The 19647-nt window shown below is 38.2% G+C and overlaps 2 protein-coding genes across 3 annotated transcripts in view; one reads left to right on the top strand and one right to left on the bottom strand.

Moving 5' to 3' along the window:
* LOC123014419 (obscurin) overlaps positions 1-19647 on the top strand; it is a 34468-nt gene that overhangs the window by 7665 nt on the left and 7156 nt on the right. Inside the window, exons 7-30 of one of the 2 annotated variants that reach the window (XM_044413536.1) lie at positions 2566-2658; positions 3378-3677; positions 3728-3881; positions 3933-4835; positions 5008-5781; positions 5894-6097; positions 6148-6399; positions 6448-6589; positions 6634-6815; positions 6861-8267; positions 8316-8603; positions 8768-8941; positions 9080-9598; positions 9775-10056; positions 10110-10355; positions 10409-10777; positions 10850-10867; positions 10979-11205; positions 11255-11422; positions 11470-11650; positions 11700-12888; positions 12938-13924; positions 13973-14210; positions 17034-17615. In XM_044413536.1, coding sequence (XP_044269471.1) covers positions 2566-2658; positions 3378-3677; positions 3728-3881; positions 3933-4835; positions 5008-5781; positions 5894-6097; positions 6148-6399; positions 6448-6589; positions 6634-6815; positions 6861-8267; positions 8316-8603; positions 8768-8941; positions 9080-9598; positions 9775-10056; positions 10110-10355; positions 10409-10777; positions 10850-10867; positions 10979-11205; positions 11255-11422; positions 11470-11650; positions 11700-12888; positions 12938-13924; positions 13973-14210; positions 17034-17615 — 9879 coding nt within the window. The remainder of the gene's footprint in view (positions 1-2565; positions 2659-3377; positions 3678-3727; positions 3882-3932; positions 4836-5007; positions 5782-5893; positions 6098-6147; positions 6400-6447; positions 6590-6633; positions 6816-6860; positions 8268-8315; positions 8604-8767; positions 8942-9079; positions 9599-9774; positions 10057-10109; positions 10356-10408; positions 10778-10849; positions 10868-10978; positions 11206-11254; positions 11423-11469; positions 11651-11699; positions 12889-12937; positions 13925-13972; positions 14211-17033; positions 17616-19647) is intronic. The other variant, XM_044413537.1, reaches the window with a different exon arrangement.
* On the bottom strand, positions 1588-2108 carry LOC123014438. The gene has a single exon (XM_044413569.1). The coding sequence runs from the start codon at positions 2106-2108 to the stop codon at positions 1620-1622; it is 489 nt and encodes a 162-aa protein (XP_044269504.1). The 3' UTR covers positions 1588-1619.

The following is a 19647-nucleotide window of genomic DNA, read 5'->3' as shown; positions in this document are numbered from 1 at the left end:
TAATAATATAATTTCTATTTTTATAAAAGATAGAAGCATTGTTTTTTTCTACTATTTTAGTTTTAAAGAATATTAATTTTCTGGAAAAAATAATATAAAACTTATTTGTGAATTACAGTAAATATAAATTTTGTAACAGTGGAACCTCGATAATCCGAGTTTCCAATTATCCGGGCCACCATTTATTTCAATTTTTTTTTGATCAGTTTCAAAAAATTGTTACATAAAAGTGCGTGTGAAAATAATGAATGCATTTCTGTTTTTTTCGTGTTTTGCAGTTTTTTTTTGCTTACTGCAATTACATATACAACTTTTGCTCAGACTTTATTTTAAAATTTCAATAATTTATCTTCAAATTAGCTAAAGATTCACAAATCACTAACAAATTAAACAAAGCAAAATGAATTACATTTTTTTATTAACATACAACGTGATTTTAAAGTTTGTGCAAAAATTTTAACAAGTACCTATAATGAGTAAATACGTAAAGCTCATAAGAAATCAAAATAACTCAATTTGCCTAGGCTTGGATATAGTTTTTAAGAATTTTTCTCATCGAATAAATTTAAATATTGAGTTGAAATAAGCAAAAACAGACACAGAAAAAAGTGTCCTCATATAAAAAAATATCATAAAATGGTACCTAAATATTGCTTCCCTTTTTTTTAAGATATCACCTAATTTTATTACCTCAAATGTTACCGATTATTTTTCCGTGGATTTTACCCTCAATATCTCAGAAACTAAATATTCGGATAAGACAAGTTTAGTAATTTTGACTTCTTTTGACCTCTACTATCGCCTGTTAAAATATTTGAACAAACTTTAAATTCACCCTGTTTAAACAGAGAAATCAAAAATAAATCTAAACTAAGTTTTATTTAATGCAATATTTAGTTGTACGAGTAGCTACAATAAATAAAAAAGTTTTTGTTTTACAAGTAATAAATATTATGTATGAAGTGTCACTGTCACTGCGAGAAAAAAAACTCACTTTTAAGCCGAATAAAACATACTATTTTTTTTCCAACCAACAATACCATGCCCAAAATTAGAAAAAAAGTACTTACATTGTTTTATTAGGATTAAAAGTGGCAATTTTTAGGGCTAAAATTAAAAAAAAATAAGTTTAGGATTAAAAGTGAGAACTGCCATGGTTACAATTTTTTTTCCTAGTTATAAAAACGTCAATTTCATCTTATAAAAGTGATATTGAAAATGATATGTTTTAATTTAATAAAAAACAGGGTGCTCCAGAACTCGCTCCTCATAAAAATTTCAAAGTTATGGGAGTTTAAATTTCGCACTTTGATTCTATTTATTTCTGTTGGAAAAACACTTTTTCAAGTTTTTTGCTACTAGCTATTAGAAGAGAAAACAAGGAAGCTGTATTCTAAATTGTAATTCTATTTAATGTTATTTGTGGCTTTTATTAAGTAATTATAAAAAAACATATCATCAGTATCATCAGTATCATTAATAAATGGACATAAAAAAATGTCAAATGTCAAAAATTTTCGACAGAATTTTTTAAACATTTTTTTCATGTTGCTGATATTTTATCTTACTTGAAATTTTTCTCTGGCACATAATAAAATGTATTATAAAGAAATATTTATCTACGAGTTATAATAAAAATCTCGAATTCCTCGAAACACTTGCGCAGCAATACTGTTATCTTGTTTTATCGGATACAATTTCTTGCATTCCTTAATCCAGGCAAAAACCTCAAATGGTGCAAATAAATTGTCGCTATTCTCGCCCACTCTCGGACTTTGATAAATTCCACCAACAATGAGGGCTTCTTGAACCACTTTAGCACAGTTTTTCGTAAGAAGATGGTAGCGATTATTAGTCGTATAGTTGCTCCACCAAGACTTGATCTTATCCTGGTTGACAATGTCGTCAGGAAGTTCTAAAATTTCGTCAGCCGGTCTACCTTCTGACTTTACATCATCTTCGTAGCTTTGAACTCCTGCAGCATTTTTCTTCCTTTTAAGTTCTAGTTCTTCTTGCGGCCAAAAACTGATATGAATACTATCGGAAAGAGACATTGAAAGGTGGCCAACGTTCGTCCCGTGAAATCTCCAAAGATAAACTTTTATCATTGTGATTTTGCACTACGAATGATCTTAAACTGAATTTAATATCAGTCAAGATCAATTCTTACCATAATAAATATCTTATCTAGATATTATTTTGATAATTGTGAAACAATAATAAACATAACACTTGTTGGCAAACTAATCACATTCCTTCATGTTATTAGCCCACCTATCCTTAGAAGCATTCCAACAAATCAAATTAATTACTTTTTGCGTTTCTTGTCCGTAAACATATTTTTTGTTTTAAAGATTTGATAAATTCTCCACTTTATTTATCCAAAAACTAAGAAAGTGGAAAACTCAACCAACAGAAATTTCAAACATTTTTCTAAATTTAAGTTCAAAGAAAAGGAATATTCGCATTTTTGCGATTTTTCAACCAAACGCAATTTTTGGCAACCCGATTCCGCGGTCCTCCCACCGCATCACAGCCAATTTGATTAACTCCCCTTGGTTCCAGGACTTATCCCAACGTTTGGGCGACGACAAGACCATCTCCGAGCACCTCAAGCTTCCGATTCAACGCATCAACGATTACCAACTTTTATTAAAGGTTTGTTTGTGCCAATAGGAATTTAAATAAATCGAGTTGTTTTTGATGGTAGACTGTGCATGCAGAATGGGCGCCGATCCCGAAACTTAATAATATATTTAGAGCGACAGAAATAACCAGTGTTGACCCATTTCAACCGCCCACGATCAATGTCATGTAAACTTTAAAATTTTCAAACGCAACAATCACGTCAAGTGGTTGTTTTGACGTTTTCATCAAAATTCGCAGTGTGATGGCGCAAGAAAAAGCGGCCTCTTTACTCAACGCCAATGATATTTTCGCCTGGTTGGGCCTTTTGGGAATCGTGGTTTTAGTCGTGCTTATTCTCTATAGATTATTTATTGCGCGGTGTTGATATTTCCCAAAAGGTGAGTCGTGAAAATTTTGACATTGTTGGCTCTGAAACAAGCTAATTTTTTTGAAAAAGTGCCCAAATTTTAGTACCATGTGGGGCGATTTTCTCTTTTATTGGGTGGGAGTTGTGGTCGTCTGTTGGGTCATTTACCACGTGTATGACACAATTGTGCGAAGACGCCAGATGCAATACTAGTTTTTTCGTCAAGTGACATTTAATTTTTTTACAAAATTGTCAAAATTTTCGTGCCAAAATGCCGGGGGATTTGTGTATCTACTACGTCGGCCTTATCGCCACTATCATCATTCTTTACTACATCATCGTCAACATTTTGATGCGTAGAACTTAGATAAGCGTGTTGCAGGAGTTGGTGAGGTATAGTGCGTGTCTTGGCGAGGACAACAGTGACCTTCAGAAAGCCCTAGAGTTGATGCTAAGTGTCCCTCATAGGGCACAGGACGAAAAGTTTACTTCTAACATCGAAGGGTATCGTGGAAGTATCCACAAACTAGGACGACTTCTTGCCCACGACTGGTTCTCAGTCACTTTTGGTCAAGTTACCAAAGAAAGATATCTCTTCTTGTTCAAAGGCAAAATTTTGATTTGTAAAGTTAGACGCATTTCTGAAGATCGATCAGTCTTCCAACTCAAAGACATAATCCAGGTAAAAATTGTGTTTTTCTTATTTTTCGACAAAAATCAACAAGTATTTAGCTCAATCGGGTCGCTGTCAAAGAACATCCAGAAGAAGAACGAGTTTTAGAACTAATTGACACTTTTGGTGGACAATCATTGGTCCTTACTGCTCACAGAGACCACATCACCGAATACTGGCTCAAAGAAATTAAAGAGTTTGCACAAGAATACGGTACTTGAGGTCACATTCTTCCAAAGTTAGTAGTACAGTCTTAATTTTCAGAAGAAAACGAAGATACAGAAGCTGAAGCTGAAGATTTCCAAATTGCATCGTCGTCACCACCCACTGAGCAATCGAGGTCAAGTCCGGAAGAACTAGAAAAGCCCAAGCAAGAGGAGTTTGAAGAAACTGCACCAGTTGTTGAAGAATCAAAACGTGAAGAAATTAAAACAGTAGAAGCACCTCAACTTTTAGAAGAAAAGCAAAAAGAAGACCAAGCAAGATCAGAAAAAGAGCCGAAGAAAACTCCAGCAGTAGAACCACCTCCACATTTAGAAGAAAAAAAGGACGAATTCTTATCAAGATCGGAAGTAAAGCCTGAAAAAACTAAAGTAGTTGCGCCATCTCCACCATTAGAAGAAAAGCGGAAAGAAGTTATTCCGAAAGTAGTAGAAGAATTTAGACCAAGACCGAAAGAAGGACCTGAAAAAACTAAAGTGGTTGAGCCATCTCCACCTTTAGAAGAAAAGCGAGAAAAAGATATTCCCAAAGTAGTAGAAGAATTTAGACCAAGACCGAAAGAAGAACCTGAAAAAACTAAAGTAGTTGAAGAAAAACTGAAAGAAACTTGTCCTCAAATTGTAGAACAATCTAGACCAAGACCAAAACAAGAATCTGAAGAACCACCTCCGCCTTCGGAAGAAAAAAAGGACATACCTATTCGTCAACTAACTAGGAAAAACCAAGAGGAGAAGAAAGTTGAAGAGCAACCTCAACTGAAATTAGAAGAGAAGAAGACCAAAGGAGAAGCAAAGCTAGAAGAAAAAGTCAAAGAAGAGGTTCAAACCGAGAAAAAAGTTCCTAAAACTGGCGAAGTTTCTAGTGTTTTGACTAAATCTAGTATAGTTAATGTCGAAACAGCCGACGACATGAGTAGAAGATATACTTCATCCTCTGCAAGAGCAGGTTAGTTTCACCGAAATGCAATAAAAAAATTTTGAGTCAAATTGTCTTTTCTTGTGTTTTGTCATTTATTTGTTCAAAATTTTGGTACACACATGAACAAATTACACATTTTTGAAACACAGTCGCGCTTGCTGTGAGTTTGCACAAATCTATTGGAGGTCTTGCTTCACAGAAGGCTATTCGGAATCGTCGTATAGCCGCAGATCGCAGTCTTCATATTCCAATGATGGGTCTCGGTACGACTCCATCACCAGTAAATACGGCAGTGCTGAGTCCTCCATCGGGGGGTCAAAATACGAGTCGGTGGGTTCTAAGTACGATACTGGCGGTTCGAGCTATTCGAGGAGGTCCATAAGAGGGGAAATTGGGAATGATGATGATTTCAATTACTCGAGGAGGTCGATAAAGTCGGCCACTGCTGAGTACGGGGATGGGGAGAGTTACACCAGACGCTCGATCAGAGCCTCGGCTGAGGCCACTGGAGATTTGGATGCTTATTCCGTAAGAAAATCAATCAAAACCTCTGCTGAAATCCTAGGATACGGTGGCGATGATGATGCTTACTCTGGGAGAACAGGGAAGAGATCGGTTTCAATCGAGGAAGTTGGCGATAGTGGCAGGTACTCAAGAAAGGCCTTAACAGCCCGTGACAACATTGAGGAAGAGCTTTTGTCAAAATATTCCCCCTCGAAATATTTAGAAGACCGCGAGCATGAAGATGTTTACGCCAAATACGAACGAAAATACTCCAGAACTGATTCTTCTGATACCAAATCGAAATATGCGAGAAGTAGCTCCATTGAGCAGAAAGGAGCAGAAGAAGACGTTTACGCGAAATACACTCGAAAATACTCGCGGACCGACTCCTCGAAATCACACGAAGAAGACGAAGACAAAAAGTACTTAAAGGCGTACAAAAGGACTGATTCCGCCAAAAGCGACCGCGGTGAGTCTATGCAAACGCTTCAGCTTTCTAACTCTGCAACCACTCGCACACTCTTCATGTCTGCTAATCCCAACTAAAGCAAACTTCATTTTATTTCACTCAAACATTCCAGAATCGTCCTCAATTCGCAGCGAAACAACAATCTCCAATGGCAAAGAAACCAAGAGAGAAATCGCAGCTAGTAGCGAATCGATTTCCTCTTCGACAATGATCAAAGAAACGTCCAAATCCGGTAAACATGTGGAAGAAACGCAGGTTTCCGGCGACGAAGAACGAAATCGCTTCATCAAAACCATCAGAGGTGCAGACATTGAACGTGAGTACTTTATTTGCTTGCAACGCTTTTTCTGAAGAGTTTGTCACCAGCTGGTGAAAAATTCACCTTTGAAGTTGCTCTAAAATCAAAACCTGACACTTTTACGTGGCTGAAAGACGACAAACCGCTTGATGCTAACGCGATTATGTTGGGACGCATCCAAATGAGGCACAGTGACGATACTTACCACTACAAGCTTTACATTAACCCGACCCATGACGACGATAGTGGCTACTACACGGCTTTAGCTACCACTCTTCATGGCACCGCTGCTTGCTCTGCTTTGCTCATAGTCCACCAAAGTTGGTACTAAATCTCTAATAAACCACTCCTAAGTCAAAAATTTTTAGTGACTTCTGAGGAACGCCTCGAAAGAGCCAAAACAGACAAACCCGAGTTTGTAGTCAAATTGAAAAATACCGAACTTGCGGAAAACACCTATTTGAGATTCATGGTCAAAGTCCGGGGGGATCCCAACCCTGATGTCATTTTGTAAGTCCCACTAACATCAAGAGTGTCAAATAATGCGTTTCTAGCTTTAAGGATGGTGTCATAGTCGAGAAAAGTGACCGATATGAAGTGATTCGTGAGCACTCAGATCGGGGCTTCTACGAATTGCTCATCCCGGAAGTCCAAATGTCGGATGCAGGAGAATACAAGTGTGTGGCTTCCAACAAATGGGGAGAGGATTCTTGCGAAGCAACTTTAAAAGTCACTAGTAAGTCCTAAACCGTGTTTTGATCCTTTCTAAGACAAATTTTAGCCGAAGACTTGCACAAAGACATGCCCGAGGGTGAAATTCTTCCGCCTGGTGAAAGCGCCGAGTTCCAGTGGAAGAAAGATGGAGCTCCTTTCGAACCCGATGAGCGTTTCAAAGTACTCATGGGTGACGATGAGGACTCTTTGGCTTTAGTCTTCCAACACGTCCGTGCTGAAGATGTTGGACTTTACACCTGCGTGGCCCAAACGTCTCGAGGCCATATCAGCTGTAGTGCAGAATTGACGGTTCATGGTACCGTCAACCAGTTGGTACGAGAGCCGGAAAAACCGGTACTCATTGTTGAAAAACGAAATCCTGTTGTAAACGCTGGTGGTTCCGCCATGATTGAATTGCAAGTCAAAGGGTTCCCCAAACCGCAAGTCAAGTGGACTCATGAAGGTAAACCTATTGAAGCGGGAGGAAAGTACAAGTTTCTCTACGAAGATGAAGAAACTATGTCTTTGGTTATTAAAGACGTCCAGAAGGAGGATGCCGGCAAGTACCAGTGTACTGCTGAGAATGAAATAGGCTCAGATACGGCCGAAATGACTCTAACTGTGAAAACACCACCAAAATTGAAGAAAAAAATTGGGGATGTTGACGCCCATGCTGATCTTCTTTTGGAGATCCCGGTAGAAATTGAAGGGACACCTAGACCGACAGTTGTGTTCTACAAAGATGGAAAAGAAATCAAGAAAGATGAACGAATTAAAGTGATTGAAGAGAATGACAGGGTTGTCCTAGTGATAGAAAAGACAATGCTCAAAGACAGTGGTTCCTACTCTATTGTGGCCACCAATGAATTGGCCCAAATCTCAGAATTCTTCAATTTGAATATTTACACAAAGCCCAAAATTTTGGAAAAGCTAGGTAAAGACAAAATCGTGTCCCAAGAGGAAAAATTCGAGCTCAGAGTGAAGATCGAGTCAGAACCAGAAGCAGAAGTGAAGTGGTACAAAGACGACACTGAGATCAAGTCAAGTGACCACTACGTTATGAAGAAAGACGGTGAAACGTACATTTTGAAGATCACAGGAGCTGTAACAACAGACGCAGCCCGATATAAAGTCAAAGCTGTCAATATTCACGGTTCTGTAGAGGACGACATCAGAGTCGATGTGAAAAAAGCCCCCAAAATCACCAAAGGCCTTCAAGACATGACCGTGAACGAACACGACAAACAAGTCACCTTGGATGTGAAAGTTGAAGCCTTCCCCAAGCCCTCAGTCAAGTGGTACTTGGACGAAATGGAAATCACCGAGACCAAAACCGAATTTACAAGAGTTGAGTCTGACGATGGTGTCAAATTGGTAATTAAAGAAGTCACTAGTGAATTGTCAGGAAAATACACTTGCAAGTTGAGTAATGAGTGTGGCAGTACCGAAACTAGTGCCAAACTCACTGTTAATTGTAAGTAGTACTCGAAAGAGTTGGTGGTGTGTTTTAAGTCAAATTTAGGCGCTCCACGTATCATCAAGCAGCTGAAAGACACCACAATTGAAGAAGGTGCAACTCTTCACCTGGAAGTTGAAGTTGAGGGTTGCCCAACTCCCACCGTGAAATGGTTGAGGAACGGTCGTGAAGTTTCAGCAGATGCCCGAATTAAAATCAGTCGAGACACACAAAGACATGAAACTTTCAATCTTGCCGTCAATCTCATCAAATATGAAGAAGAAGGAGAGTATGAAGTTGTTGTAACAAATTCGATGGGGACTGTCTCTAGCAAGAGTTATGTAACAGTACACAGTAAGTATTTTGGGTCTTGGAACCTCAGATAAGTAGTTTTCTGCCCCTTGAAAAAGATTTTGAAAAGTCTCGGTTTTTACCCCCTGTGAAATGTCTTTTTGGGTTTTGATACCTGACTCATTTAAGTGTTTTGACCCTTTGACCCTTCACTAACCAAATTACAGAGGTAACCCATACCGATGCTATAGAAGTTGAAAAAGAACCACCAATGCAACTTAAAGTTGAAGTTGTTGAGGAAGAAACGCAACAAGCGGAGTTGGCACAAAAGGAAGAATTAGAAGTAGGTAAAGAAGAAGCTCAGAAAACTAAAACTGAAGATGTTGAAAAGCCGACTCAAGGTAGAGTATTTAAGAGTCGTAAGTATAGTTAGTATCGCCAAAACTCTCAAGTGACAGAGTTTTGCTTTGCGATGCTTGTGTGCTTATGTCTCTTAGTTCTTCTTAGGTACTTTTATTAGTAACACTTGACACAATTAGGTACAATAGCTGAAAAAATAGACATAGAAGAGAAACAAATCAAACACTCTACACCTGAACCCATTATTGAGGAACCTCTCTCACCTCAAATACAAAGAGGTCATTCTGATATTTTAGAAGAGTCTGAGTTTGTCGAAAATGATGAAATAGAAAAAGTCCAACATATCAAAGAAGAAGATTTGCCTAAAGTCAAATCGAAACGTGCCAAATCAATCCAAATTGAAGAGATTCAAGAAAACGAGCTTTCTTCCGAACCTAAAACTCCTGTCGAGACGGAGGTTCCGAAGAGAAAGGCTAGCAAAGCGCAAGCCGCCACTGTAGAAGAAGTTGAAATTGTTGAAAGTCTGAATGAAAAGCCCCAACAATTGCAAGAAAGTAAACTCAAAAGACAGGAAAGTCAGAAAGGGGCAAGGGAATATGAAGAAGAACAAGACGAAGAAATAGAGGCTCTGCTAAAACGGGCCCAAAAACAGCGAAGTTTAGTTGAGGAGTTACCTCAAAAGGGTGAACTCGATGAAGGTACTACTCATATTCAAAACTCACTAAACACACAACACGGTGTCTTAATTTACGTGTCGTACGCACTACTAACCAGCTTCTGCTAAAACCTAAGTCGCTCTTCTAAGCAAGGTAAGAAGAAACGTCAAGCTTGACCAGTTGGTTTCAGAACACTTGTTAATTTTTTTTTCATTTAGCTAAACCAACAATCACTTCTTCAAACATGAAGGATTCTTCACGTCCGGAGTCATTGGATGTCTCTTATATTGTCAAGGGGACCTCAAACCCGCCCCCAAAAGCCACTTGGACCATCAACGGACAAGAATTGAAGCCTGATAGTAGAGTCAGAATGACCAACAAGGGTGAAGAGTTCAAATTAGAAATAGTCAAGTTGAAAATGGACGATGCTGGAAAAATTGAGTGTATTTTATCAAATCCTCTTGGAGAAGCCCGACAATCGGCCATGTTGGAAGTTACACGTATTTGATGCTTTATTTTGTAGATGTTTCAAAGAAAAATATTCTGTTTTCAGCGGAGAAAGAGTTGCGGAGGCCGAAGTTGAAGGAAGGTCTCAAAGACCAAACAATTCAGAAGAAAAATTCTCTGACGTTCAAAGCTGTGGTCATTGGAGATCCAGTCCCGGATGCCACATGGTCAGTCGATGGTCATGAATTGACCTCCGAGGCTTTCGAAAAGTACAAAATCATCCTCGAAACCGAAGACCACGAAATCCAAGACGGTTTGAAAGAATGCACTTACACTTTAACAATTCCCAGATGTAAGTCTTGATTTTTTGCCAATTGGGTCTGAGTCAAGGTAAATTCCCCTCAGGTGAGAGATGCAATGCCGGTAAATACACCTTCTTTGCCAAAAACAAATGGGGAGAGTGCAACAGCAGTGGCCAACTCACTGTGGTTCTCCGTCCTGAGATCGAAGGACCTCAGAATGTTTCGGTGATTCCGGGAGAAGCCACTGAGTTGGTGTGCAAGATTCAAGCCAATCCGCAAGCTGAAGTTCATTGGACGAAAGACGAGCAAGTTGTTAAAGAAACTGAGAATCTTAAGATTGTCTCAGATGTTGCCAATGAGACTTATAGATTGGTGTTCAAAAAGGCGCTCTTGTCGGATGAAGGTTACTATAAGGTCGTAGCCAAGAATAGTCTTGGCGAGAGTTCATCAGAAGCGCGTCTCAAAGCAGTCAGTAAGTAGAAGTCTTGTTAATTTAAGGCCCCTTGTTTCCGTCCGATGTCTCACCTTGTGTTTGTTTTTACAGAAGAAGCTGAACCCTCCAGTAAGTGTCCACTGTCTCTCTTTCTACTTCTTTGTGCTTTTATCTCTAACCGCATTCTTCTTTAACCCAATTATTGCTTTTTGCACGATATTTTTATTGTTACTATTATAGCGGAGAAACCAACGATTATCACTGGTTTGTCCGACGACCAAGTCGAACATACCAAAGAGATTTCGGTGATGGTGCGAGCCGATGGTTTGCCCAAACCGCAAATCCGTTGGTTACTCAATGGTAAACCCATCGTCGAAGACGAGAAACACAAAATTGAGAGTCATGCTGACGCCCAAGTCACCAGCACTCTCACCGTGAGCAATTTCAATGACAGTGATTCAGGAATTGTAAGTTTTTGGTTTTGGTACCACTGAAAAACCTAATTGAGACTTGTAGTACAAAGCCATTGCGGCTAATGTTCAAGGGGAGGCTGATACAAGTGCTAGAATCACTATGGTGCAAACACCACCAACTTTCGGGAAAAAATTGGAACGTTCCGAGGATGTCATCGAAGGGGAGCCTTTGGAACTCAAAGCTAAAATTAACGGAAGTCCTAAACCGACTGTAAGTACTCTTGGCGTATTTGAATAACTATTAGTGACTCGATTTAGGTCATTTGGTACAAAAACGGGGAACCAATTGACGACGAAAGGGTCAAAACCACTGTCCTCCCTGATGGTACCGTCAAGCTCAACATAGATCATGCACAACCTAGTGATAGTGGGGCTTACAAGCTTGTAATCCAGAACCCGAACGGCGAGTCAGCAAGTTTGTGCGCTGTGGCAGTCCAACGTAAGTCTAAAAACCGCAAAATACCACAAACCAAGTCCATTTTTTACAGAAAAGCCTCAAAGACCCAAATTTTTGAAATGTTTCAAAGACGTCAAACTCCCCATCGGCGAAACTCTTCGTCTTGAAGCACAAGTCCAAGCCCATCCTCCGCCAGAAATCAAATGGATCAAAGACGGGGTTCCGGTCCGAGTGTCCTCAAATATTCACTTTGAAGTCCACCCTGACGGAAAAGTCGCCCTTATTGTGGACTGCGCAAAGCCGGAAAATGCCGGAAAATACGAACTCCAAGTCTCCAACAAATATGGTGATGCTATGGGGGAAGCTTCAGTTGAAATCGAGAAGAAGCCAACGAAGCCAGAATTTTTGGTACGATTGGTACCCCAAACCGTGGTCGAAGGATTCCCGGTCAAATTCGAAGTCAAGGTTGTGGGGTTCCCTGCCCCAAAGTTAACTTGGTCGAGAAACGGTGCTGAGGTCATTTCTGATAATAAACACATTAAAATAACCGAATTGCCTGATGGTACCAGTGTTTTGCTCCTTGATGCGGCTAATCAAGCCCGTGATGGGCTCACTTACAGGGCTATAGCTATAAATGAGGCCGGAGAGGCTGAAACTAGTGCCCCCTTGACGGTCATATCGGCCACTAATAGCGAGAATCCGGAGGAAAAACCCATGTTCTTGCATCCGTTGAAGGACGTGACGGCTGATGAAGGCAAATCGTTGGTTCTTTCGGCCCCCTTTACCGCAAATCCGGTACCAATGGTTGAGTGGAGTAAAGATGGAGTTCCTTTGAAACCATCAGATCGCGTTTTGGTCACCTGTGATGGTAAAAAAGTCGGGCTTGAGATTTTAAATGCGGTACCTGGGGATGCAGGCCGGTACTCGGTTAAAATTTCGAATCCTTTGGGTGAGGAATCTTCAGAAGCAAATGCAGCTGTTCATAAAGTCTTCATGCCTCCACATTTCACTCAAACGTTCACTGATTTGCAACAACTGCCAGGAAGAGATGCCAAATTCCCGTGTCGGGTTAGTGGAGTCCCACAACCGGAAGTTGTTTGGACTAAAGATGGACTTCCGATCAAGGAATCGGACAAGTACCATATTAAACGTGACGGCGATTTATGCTGTTTGTACGTCTTGAATTGTTCTCCCGACGATGCTGCCGTCTACCGAGCCCGTGCTATCAATAAAGAAGGTGAAGAAGTTTGTACTGCGTCGCTCGAAGTCGTCGACCAGATGTGAGTACTATGCCAAAATTTTGGACTTACTTATATGTTGTACTTTCAGAAAAACCAAAAAGAAGATTGAACCCCCAACCTTCCTGAAACGTATCGGTGACACTGAACTCTTCAAAGGCATGACGGCCAAATTCACTGCATGTGCTAGTGGATACCCCGAACCGGAAGTCGAGTGGTACCACAATGACCAAAAACTCTTCCCTTCGAATCGCATCAAAATGGAAACGGATCCCAATGGACTTCTCCGATTGATCATCTCCGATTTGGACGAAGCCGATCTTGGAAAGTACTCATGCAAGATAACGAACGAGTATGGTGGTGACATCTGCCACGCTAATCTCAACATGGACGAAGGACTTGAAACACGAGCCAAACGACCAATCACAGATCAATACACCGAATTTGACAAGTACAAGCGAAGTGGTGCTCCGGTACCACTCTCCGATCCTCCAATCATCTCGCAGATGACAGATCGTCACTGCACCCTCTCCTGGAAACCGTCAATTCCTCCAGGACCAAGAACACCAGTGACCTACCAGTTGGAAATGTGCGAATTGCCCAATGGTGATTGGTTCACAGTGCGTACGGGGATTAGGAGTTGTACTTGTGGAGTACGCAACTTGGAACCATTCAGGGATTACAAATTTAGAGTCAGAGTAGAAAATAAGTACGGAATAAGCGACCCATCACCTTATGCCCTCACCCATCGGGCTAAACTCGAGCCAGATTTACCCAAATTTCGACCATGGTTACCCCCAGAAATTGATTTCCGCCCGGAAACATCCCCCTATTTCCCCAAAGACTTTGATATCGAAAGGCCGCCTCATGATCACATGGCCCAAGCCCCGCGATTCCTGCGACAAGAACATGACACCCAATACGGGGTCAAGGATCAAAATACGAATCTGTTTTGGTTTGTTTATGGGTACCCCAAACCAAAAGTGTCTTTCTACTTCAATGATGAGCTTATTGAAAGTGGGGGGCGATTTGATATGAGCTACACCAGAAATGGACAAGCAACGCTGTTTATTAATAAGTAAGAGGAATTTAATTTTTTGTTAGTTTTTTATGTTATTTTTGACAGGATGTTGGAACGTGACGTGGGTTGGTACGAGGCAGTGGCCACTAATGAGCATGGCGAGGCAAGACAAAGAGTCCGTCTAGAGATTGCAGAAATGCCTCAATTTATCCGAAGACCGGAAATACAATACGCAATGCATAGAGGAAAAGTGAGGTTTGACGCCAGAATCGTGGGAGTACCGTATCCGGAAATCAAGTGGTACAAGGATTGGAAGCCTTTGGCAGCCTCCAGCAGAATCAAGGTCAGTTATTTCACCCCCATTTGGGACACTAACTAACTTTGATTGGGCAAATCCTCTCGGATTCGCAAATGTTTTTTCCATTTAAAACTGTACTTTGTAGGAATATTAGTTAGTTGTATTAAAGTTTTAAACAACATTTCACAAATCACTACCTACCTATTTCGATCTATTTTTTCTATTAGCTCAATGGGTATGAGATCACTTTTATGGGTATTCTGTCATAACGTCAAATTACAAATTTCTTGGCCAAATTTCTTTTATATTGGGCTTTTAAAGTCTTAAACAACACTTCACAAATCACTACCTAACTATTTCAAGTCGAACATTGTAAAAATTAACGGGGTTTTACATCGTTTTTGGCTTACGTTTCATGCATTATGTTCGTCATCTCACAATGTCAGAATAACCTTAATTTATACATTTCTTCGCTAAAATTCTTAATAAAATAAGGGGCTCTTATGTGTTAAACAACACATTACGACTTACCATTTTGCCTTTTTCAAATCACCAGTAACGTATACTTCCGTTTTTCTATCATTTTCGTTTGATTTTCTTGAAGAGTGTGAGCCACATTTACGCGAAAAATGTCACCAACTGTCAGAAGTGTCAGATTGAATGATTGAAATGCAACGCACTCTTGGTTCAGGTTATTTTAAACTTAAAATTTATACATTTTTAGGCCTTTTTTCTCTATGAAACTCTACTACTTTGTAGAATTATGATTGAATTTTTGTTTTTTACTTTCACTCAATCTCTACCTTTTCCCGTTTTCTACTTTTAGTGCTTTTAAATTTCTAAGAGGAAAAAAACAATTGTTATTGTGCGACAAAGATGGTTAAATTAATTTTTACACGGTTAGAGAGCGTTGGAGCTATCTTGTTTTAGTAAGGTACCGTGAGATCAAAAATTATCTTGGTCAAGGGTGGTCATGGATTTTAAAATAATTGTCGTAGGTATGTCGACGCTGTCATTGAGTCAAACATTGACAGAATTATTTCAAAAATATGATATAAGACGACAGACGTCTTCCATTTCATGACCACCCTTGACCAAGATAATTTTTGATCTCACGGTATAGACAGCTGTCCCAGCGAGTTGAAAAAGTTTATTAGAGACCTTTAAATGGTAAAATTAAAATATATATATATAGGACATTGATAGATACTAATTTAGTCTGTCGCCTAAAATTATTTTCAACTATACAGCGTGTCCCAAAAATAAGTTACAATACATTAATACAAACTTGTATTTTTTCAAATAAAACACCATATGCTTCTTAGCGTTTTTGGATGTAGATTTTTATGACAATTTATTTAAGCTAAACTTTTATTGGTCGATTTTGGTTAGTTTTAGAAATAAGACGTTTTTTTGACGAAAACATGCACTTTTTAAAAATTTATTACACAAAAACTAAGACATCTACAAATATTTTTTTTCACTATCGCAAAGAAGAAGGTGCAAGCTATAAGGTTGTAACATTTTTTTAGTGTGTTGCATTTCCAAAAATAAAAAATGAAGGCGTTTGTTAAAAGTTCAATAACTTAAAAATAAATTTAAATTGAATAAGTATCCTATTTATTGTTTTTCCATTTAAATAATTATTAAATTGTCTTTCTAAAATTATTTACTTTTAAATATTTATAATCAATATTTAAAAAATAAAAAAATATATTACTATTGTTTCAGTAGCCAAAAAGTGAAAAAAAAATCACTTAATAATCATATTTGTATTAAACTGAATCCATTATTCTTTATTTTTACAATAAAATAATTCGAATTTCAGCATTTATAACGACTTTTGCAATCTCTGGATAAATGAACGGATAAGTGATCCGTGGTGGAATTACTATGATTGCCATAGTATCAACAATGCTCAGATTTTGATAAGCAATGTTGCTACAATTAATATTGAATGTTAAATATCTTTTCATTTATCAATTCTAGACAATAAAAGTTTATTTCTTTTAGATAGACAATTTATCAATCTGTTAGATGCAAAAATAAAAAACAGGGTGTTGTATTTAAATTTTTTAAGTTATTTAACTTTTAACAAACTTCTTAATTTATTAATCTTTACAAATGCAAAACACTAAAAAATTGCTACAGCTTTAAATTCTGTATTTTCTTCTTTACAGAAGTAAGAAAAAATTTGTTCTAGCTGTCTGAGTTTTTGTGTAATAAATTTTTAAAAAGTGCATGTTTTCGTTAAAAAAACGTCTTATTTCTTAAACTAAGCAAAATCGATTAATAAAAGTTTAGCGTAAAAACATTGTTTTAAAAGACTACATCCAAAATGGCAAAGAAACAGGCTGTTTCATTAAAAAAACACAAGTTTATATCGTAACTTATTTTTGGGACATGCTGTTTGGTTGAAAATAATTTTAGGTGATGCACGAGATTAGTATCTATGAATGTCCTATACATTTTTTTTTTGTATTTTTAAAATTTAAAGGTTACTAATGGACTTTTTCAACTCGCTGGGACACTGTATAATTGTACAGTGCGATCAAAAAGTCTTTCTATCAAGTAGGCGTACTAGTTGAGGACGTATGTCAACTAGATGTCAAAAAATCATTTTATAAAAAATAAAATATTGATCTAAACAAATTGAATTACTGTATGAAACGTCTTAAAACACTCTAAAATGAGATGTACGAGTAGTTGGAGTTCACCACGATTTGTTTTTACAGTTTACAAAAAAAAATATTTTGACATTTCGTATTTACCATTGTGACATTTTATCTTCGGCAGACACACGTTTTAAATTTCTAGGCTTACTAGATAGATAAACTTTTTGATCGCACTGTATTTTTCCTAATAAAGATCCAATTCATCGAACCGGACACCACCGTCCTCGTCATCAACGACATCATCAGCAAAGACGAAGGCCTCTACTCCGTGAGCGCCCGCAACGTCGCCGGCTCCATCTCCAGTAGCGCAATGCTCCACGTGGAGGAGCACGACCTCGACTACAACATCCACACCTACCGCAACCTCGCCCAAATCAAGCCCAAGAAGAAGCCATTGACAGATTTGTACGACCTCGGCGACGAGTTAGGTCGCGGCACCCAAGGAGTGACCTACCATGCCGTGGCACGTCTCAACGGTCGCAACTACGCCGCCAAAGTCATGCACGGCCGCGGGGAACTCAAACCCTTCATGTACAACGAACTCGAGATTCTCAACGAATTGAGACACAGGAAACTCATCTGTCTCCACGACAGTTACGAGAGCGACGATACGTTGGCTCTTATCTTGGAGTTGGCCGCCGGAGGAGAACTCGTCAAGGACTACCTCCTCAAACAGGAGTACTACACGGAACGGGAAATCGCCGGGTTTATCCGACAGCTGCTTCAGGGCCTGGAATACATGCACGAGAGGGGATACGGACACATGGGGCTCAATGTGAGTCCTCAAAGTAGCCCAGTCAAATTAGACAAAAATAGGGCGATCGGTGGAAAAAAAATCCTAGAAAGTTGGATTTTTTTTAAACGCTTTCTTTATTCTTGGGTCGACATACAGAGTGTTCGGTCCAAGTCGCCCCGGCTCACAACACCTAAACTTACTTCTTTTTTTCAGAAAGTAAATATTTAAGTAACAGTATTCATTCTTGGTGTTGCCGGAAATGCTACCAAATTTAATTTTTTTTTCAAATGGAACACCTATGTTTTTTTTCCTCCAAATAATAATCATTGACATGAAAAATACTGTAAACACCTATTTATTACTTTTTGCGTAACCGAATGCAATTAAAAAATATCTTAAATCTTAGAATTTTATGAGGAAATTGGTCGCGTAGCCTGATTTAAAAAAAAATACTTGGCTACAGTTTAATTGTTGGTTTGACAAATCTAATTTGTCAGTTTGATGAGCGAGTGCTCTTATGGAAACTCTTGGATTTTCTTCGACTGATAACAGAACATTCAGATTTCTAATTTCTTGTTCTTCACAAAGAACCACAGGTTTTTTAATTTTAAGAAGCGAACCTATTCGTCTCAGTTGTTTTTCAATTCGACTAAATTTCCAACCATTTGGGTGAACTCTATTTGAGTATTTGTCTCTATACTGTCTTTCAGCTTCCGCTCTATTTTTATTGCACTTAAAAAACACTTCAAGCTTATCTACCAATTCGTCGTAATTAATATCATCCATTATTAAAGATCTCAATAAGATAACAATTAAATAATAACAATTAAACGGTATCCAAGCATATTGCTTTTTGCATAAATACCTTGACAAGTAAAATCCGCCTACGTTGCAAAGTTTGCAATAAAATTCAAAAATTTAAATTGTTTTCTGAGTGCATTATGTAAAGTAAAATGTAATAAATAGGGGTTTACAGTATTTTTCATGCAAATTATTATTGTTTCGAGCAAAAAAACATAGGTGTTCCATTTGAAAAACTAAATTTGGTAGCATTTCCGGCTACACCGGATGTGCCAAAAAAATTTGACGCATTTATTAAGAAAACGAGGAATGAATAGTATAATTTGAAAATTTAGTTTTTGAAAAAAAAAAGTAAGTTTAGATGTTATGGGCTGGGGCGACTTGGACCGAACATTCTGTATATCAAAAGTCTCCGAAGGTGGAGGGAGAGCTCGAGGAGGGGGAGGAGGCTAAAGGTGTCTTTTTTTGTTTTTTTGCTTATATCTCGGAAACTATTACTCCTAACGCTTTTTGCTTGCTTATCAAAATTAAAGCTTACAAAATTTCCTACAAAAATGGTCCTTTGCATTTTTGTTGTAGGACTAACCGTAAGCGAGTTACAGAGCTGACAAAAAAACGTCATTTAAAAAAATGTGCTTTATCCGCATTTAAAACAGAATTAATCTTGTGATTCGAAAAAAACTGAAAGCAAATTGAATTTATTGGGTGCAACACTTTATTAGAGAGTCTATAAAGTCTTCCGAGTCGTCCTCATATGCTGCATCTTCGTCTTCAACTTAAACATTGAAAACCGAATTACAGTCTTGTTCAGTACAATATTAATAAATAGATGAGTTAATATCGATGATTTGAATAAAGCTTACAGTAAATTGAATGTATTGGATCCAACAGTTTATTAGAGTCATCCTTATATGCTGAACTAGCATTTGCCTGCGATTTTGTCCGCGTGTATTTCTGATATAAAATAGGAAAAAGCCCGTTCACAAAACCATTCCATAGGCTTAGGTACTCTATAAAGCTAGATAATTACCTATGTTATGTATAGGATTCAGTTATAGTAGTCTCGTTCTTTGCATGGGATAAATATTAAATGTTGATTTTCATAAAGTGTCGTCTCAGTGTACTTCTGCACTCTCAAAATTCGAAATTTCATGTTTTTAATTTTATTTTTAAGCGTTTAAACTTTATTTTATTTAATTACAATTTGAAAAGTGCACTTCTACACTCTCTAAGGATAGTATTTTCTAAATTTAATGTTTTTGTATCCCTT

Source organism: Tribolium madens, unplaced genomic scaffold (genome assembly GCF_015345945.1).
Source record: "Tribolium madens isolate multiple individuals breed KSU strain unplaced genomic scaffold, Tmad_KSU_1.1 Scaffold_97;HRSCAF=244;Tcas5.2_LG3a, whole genome shotgun sequence".
Taxonomy (NCBI): domain Eukaryota; kingdom Metazoa; phylum Arthropoda; class Insecta; order Coleoptera; family Tenebrionidae; genus Tribolium; species Tribolium madens.
This window is presented reverse-complemented; position numbering and strand designations above follow the sequence as displayed.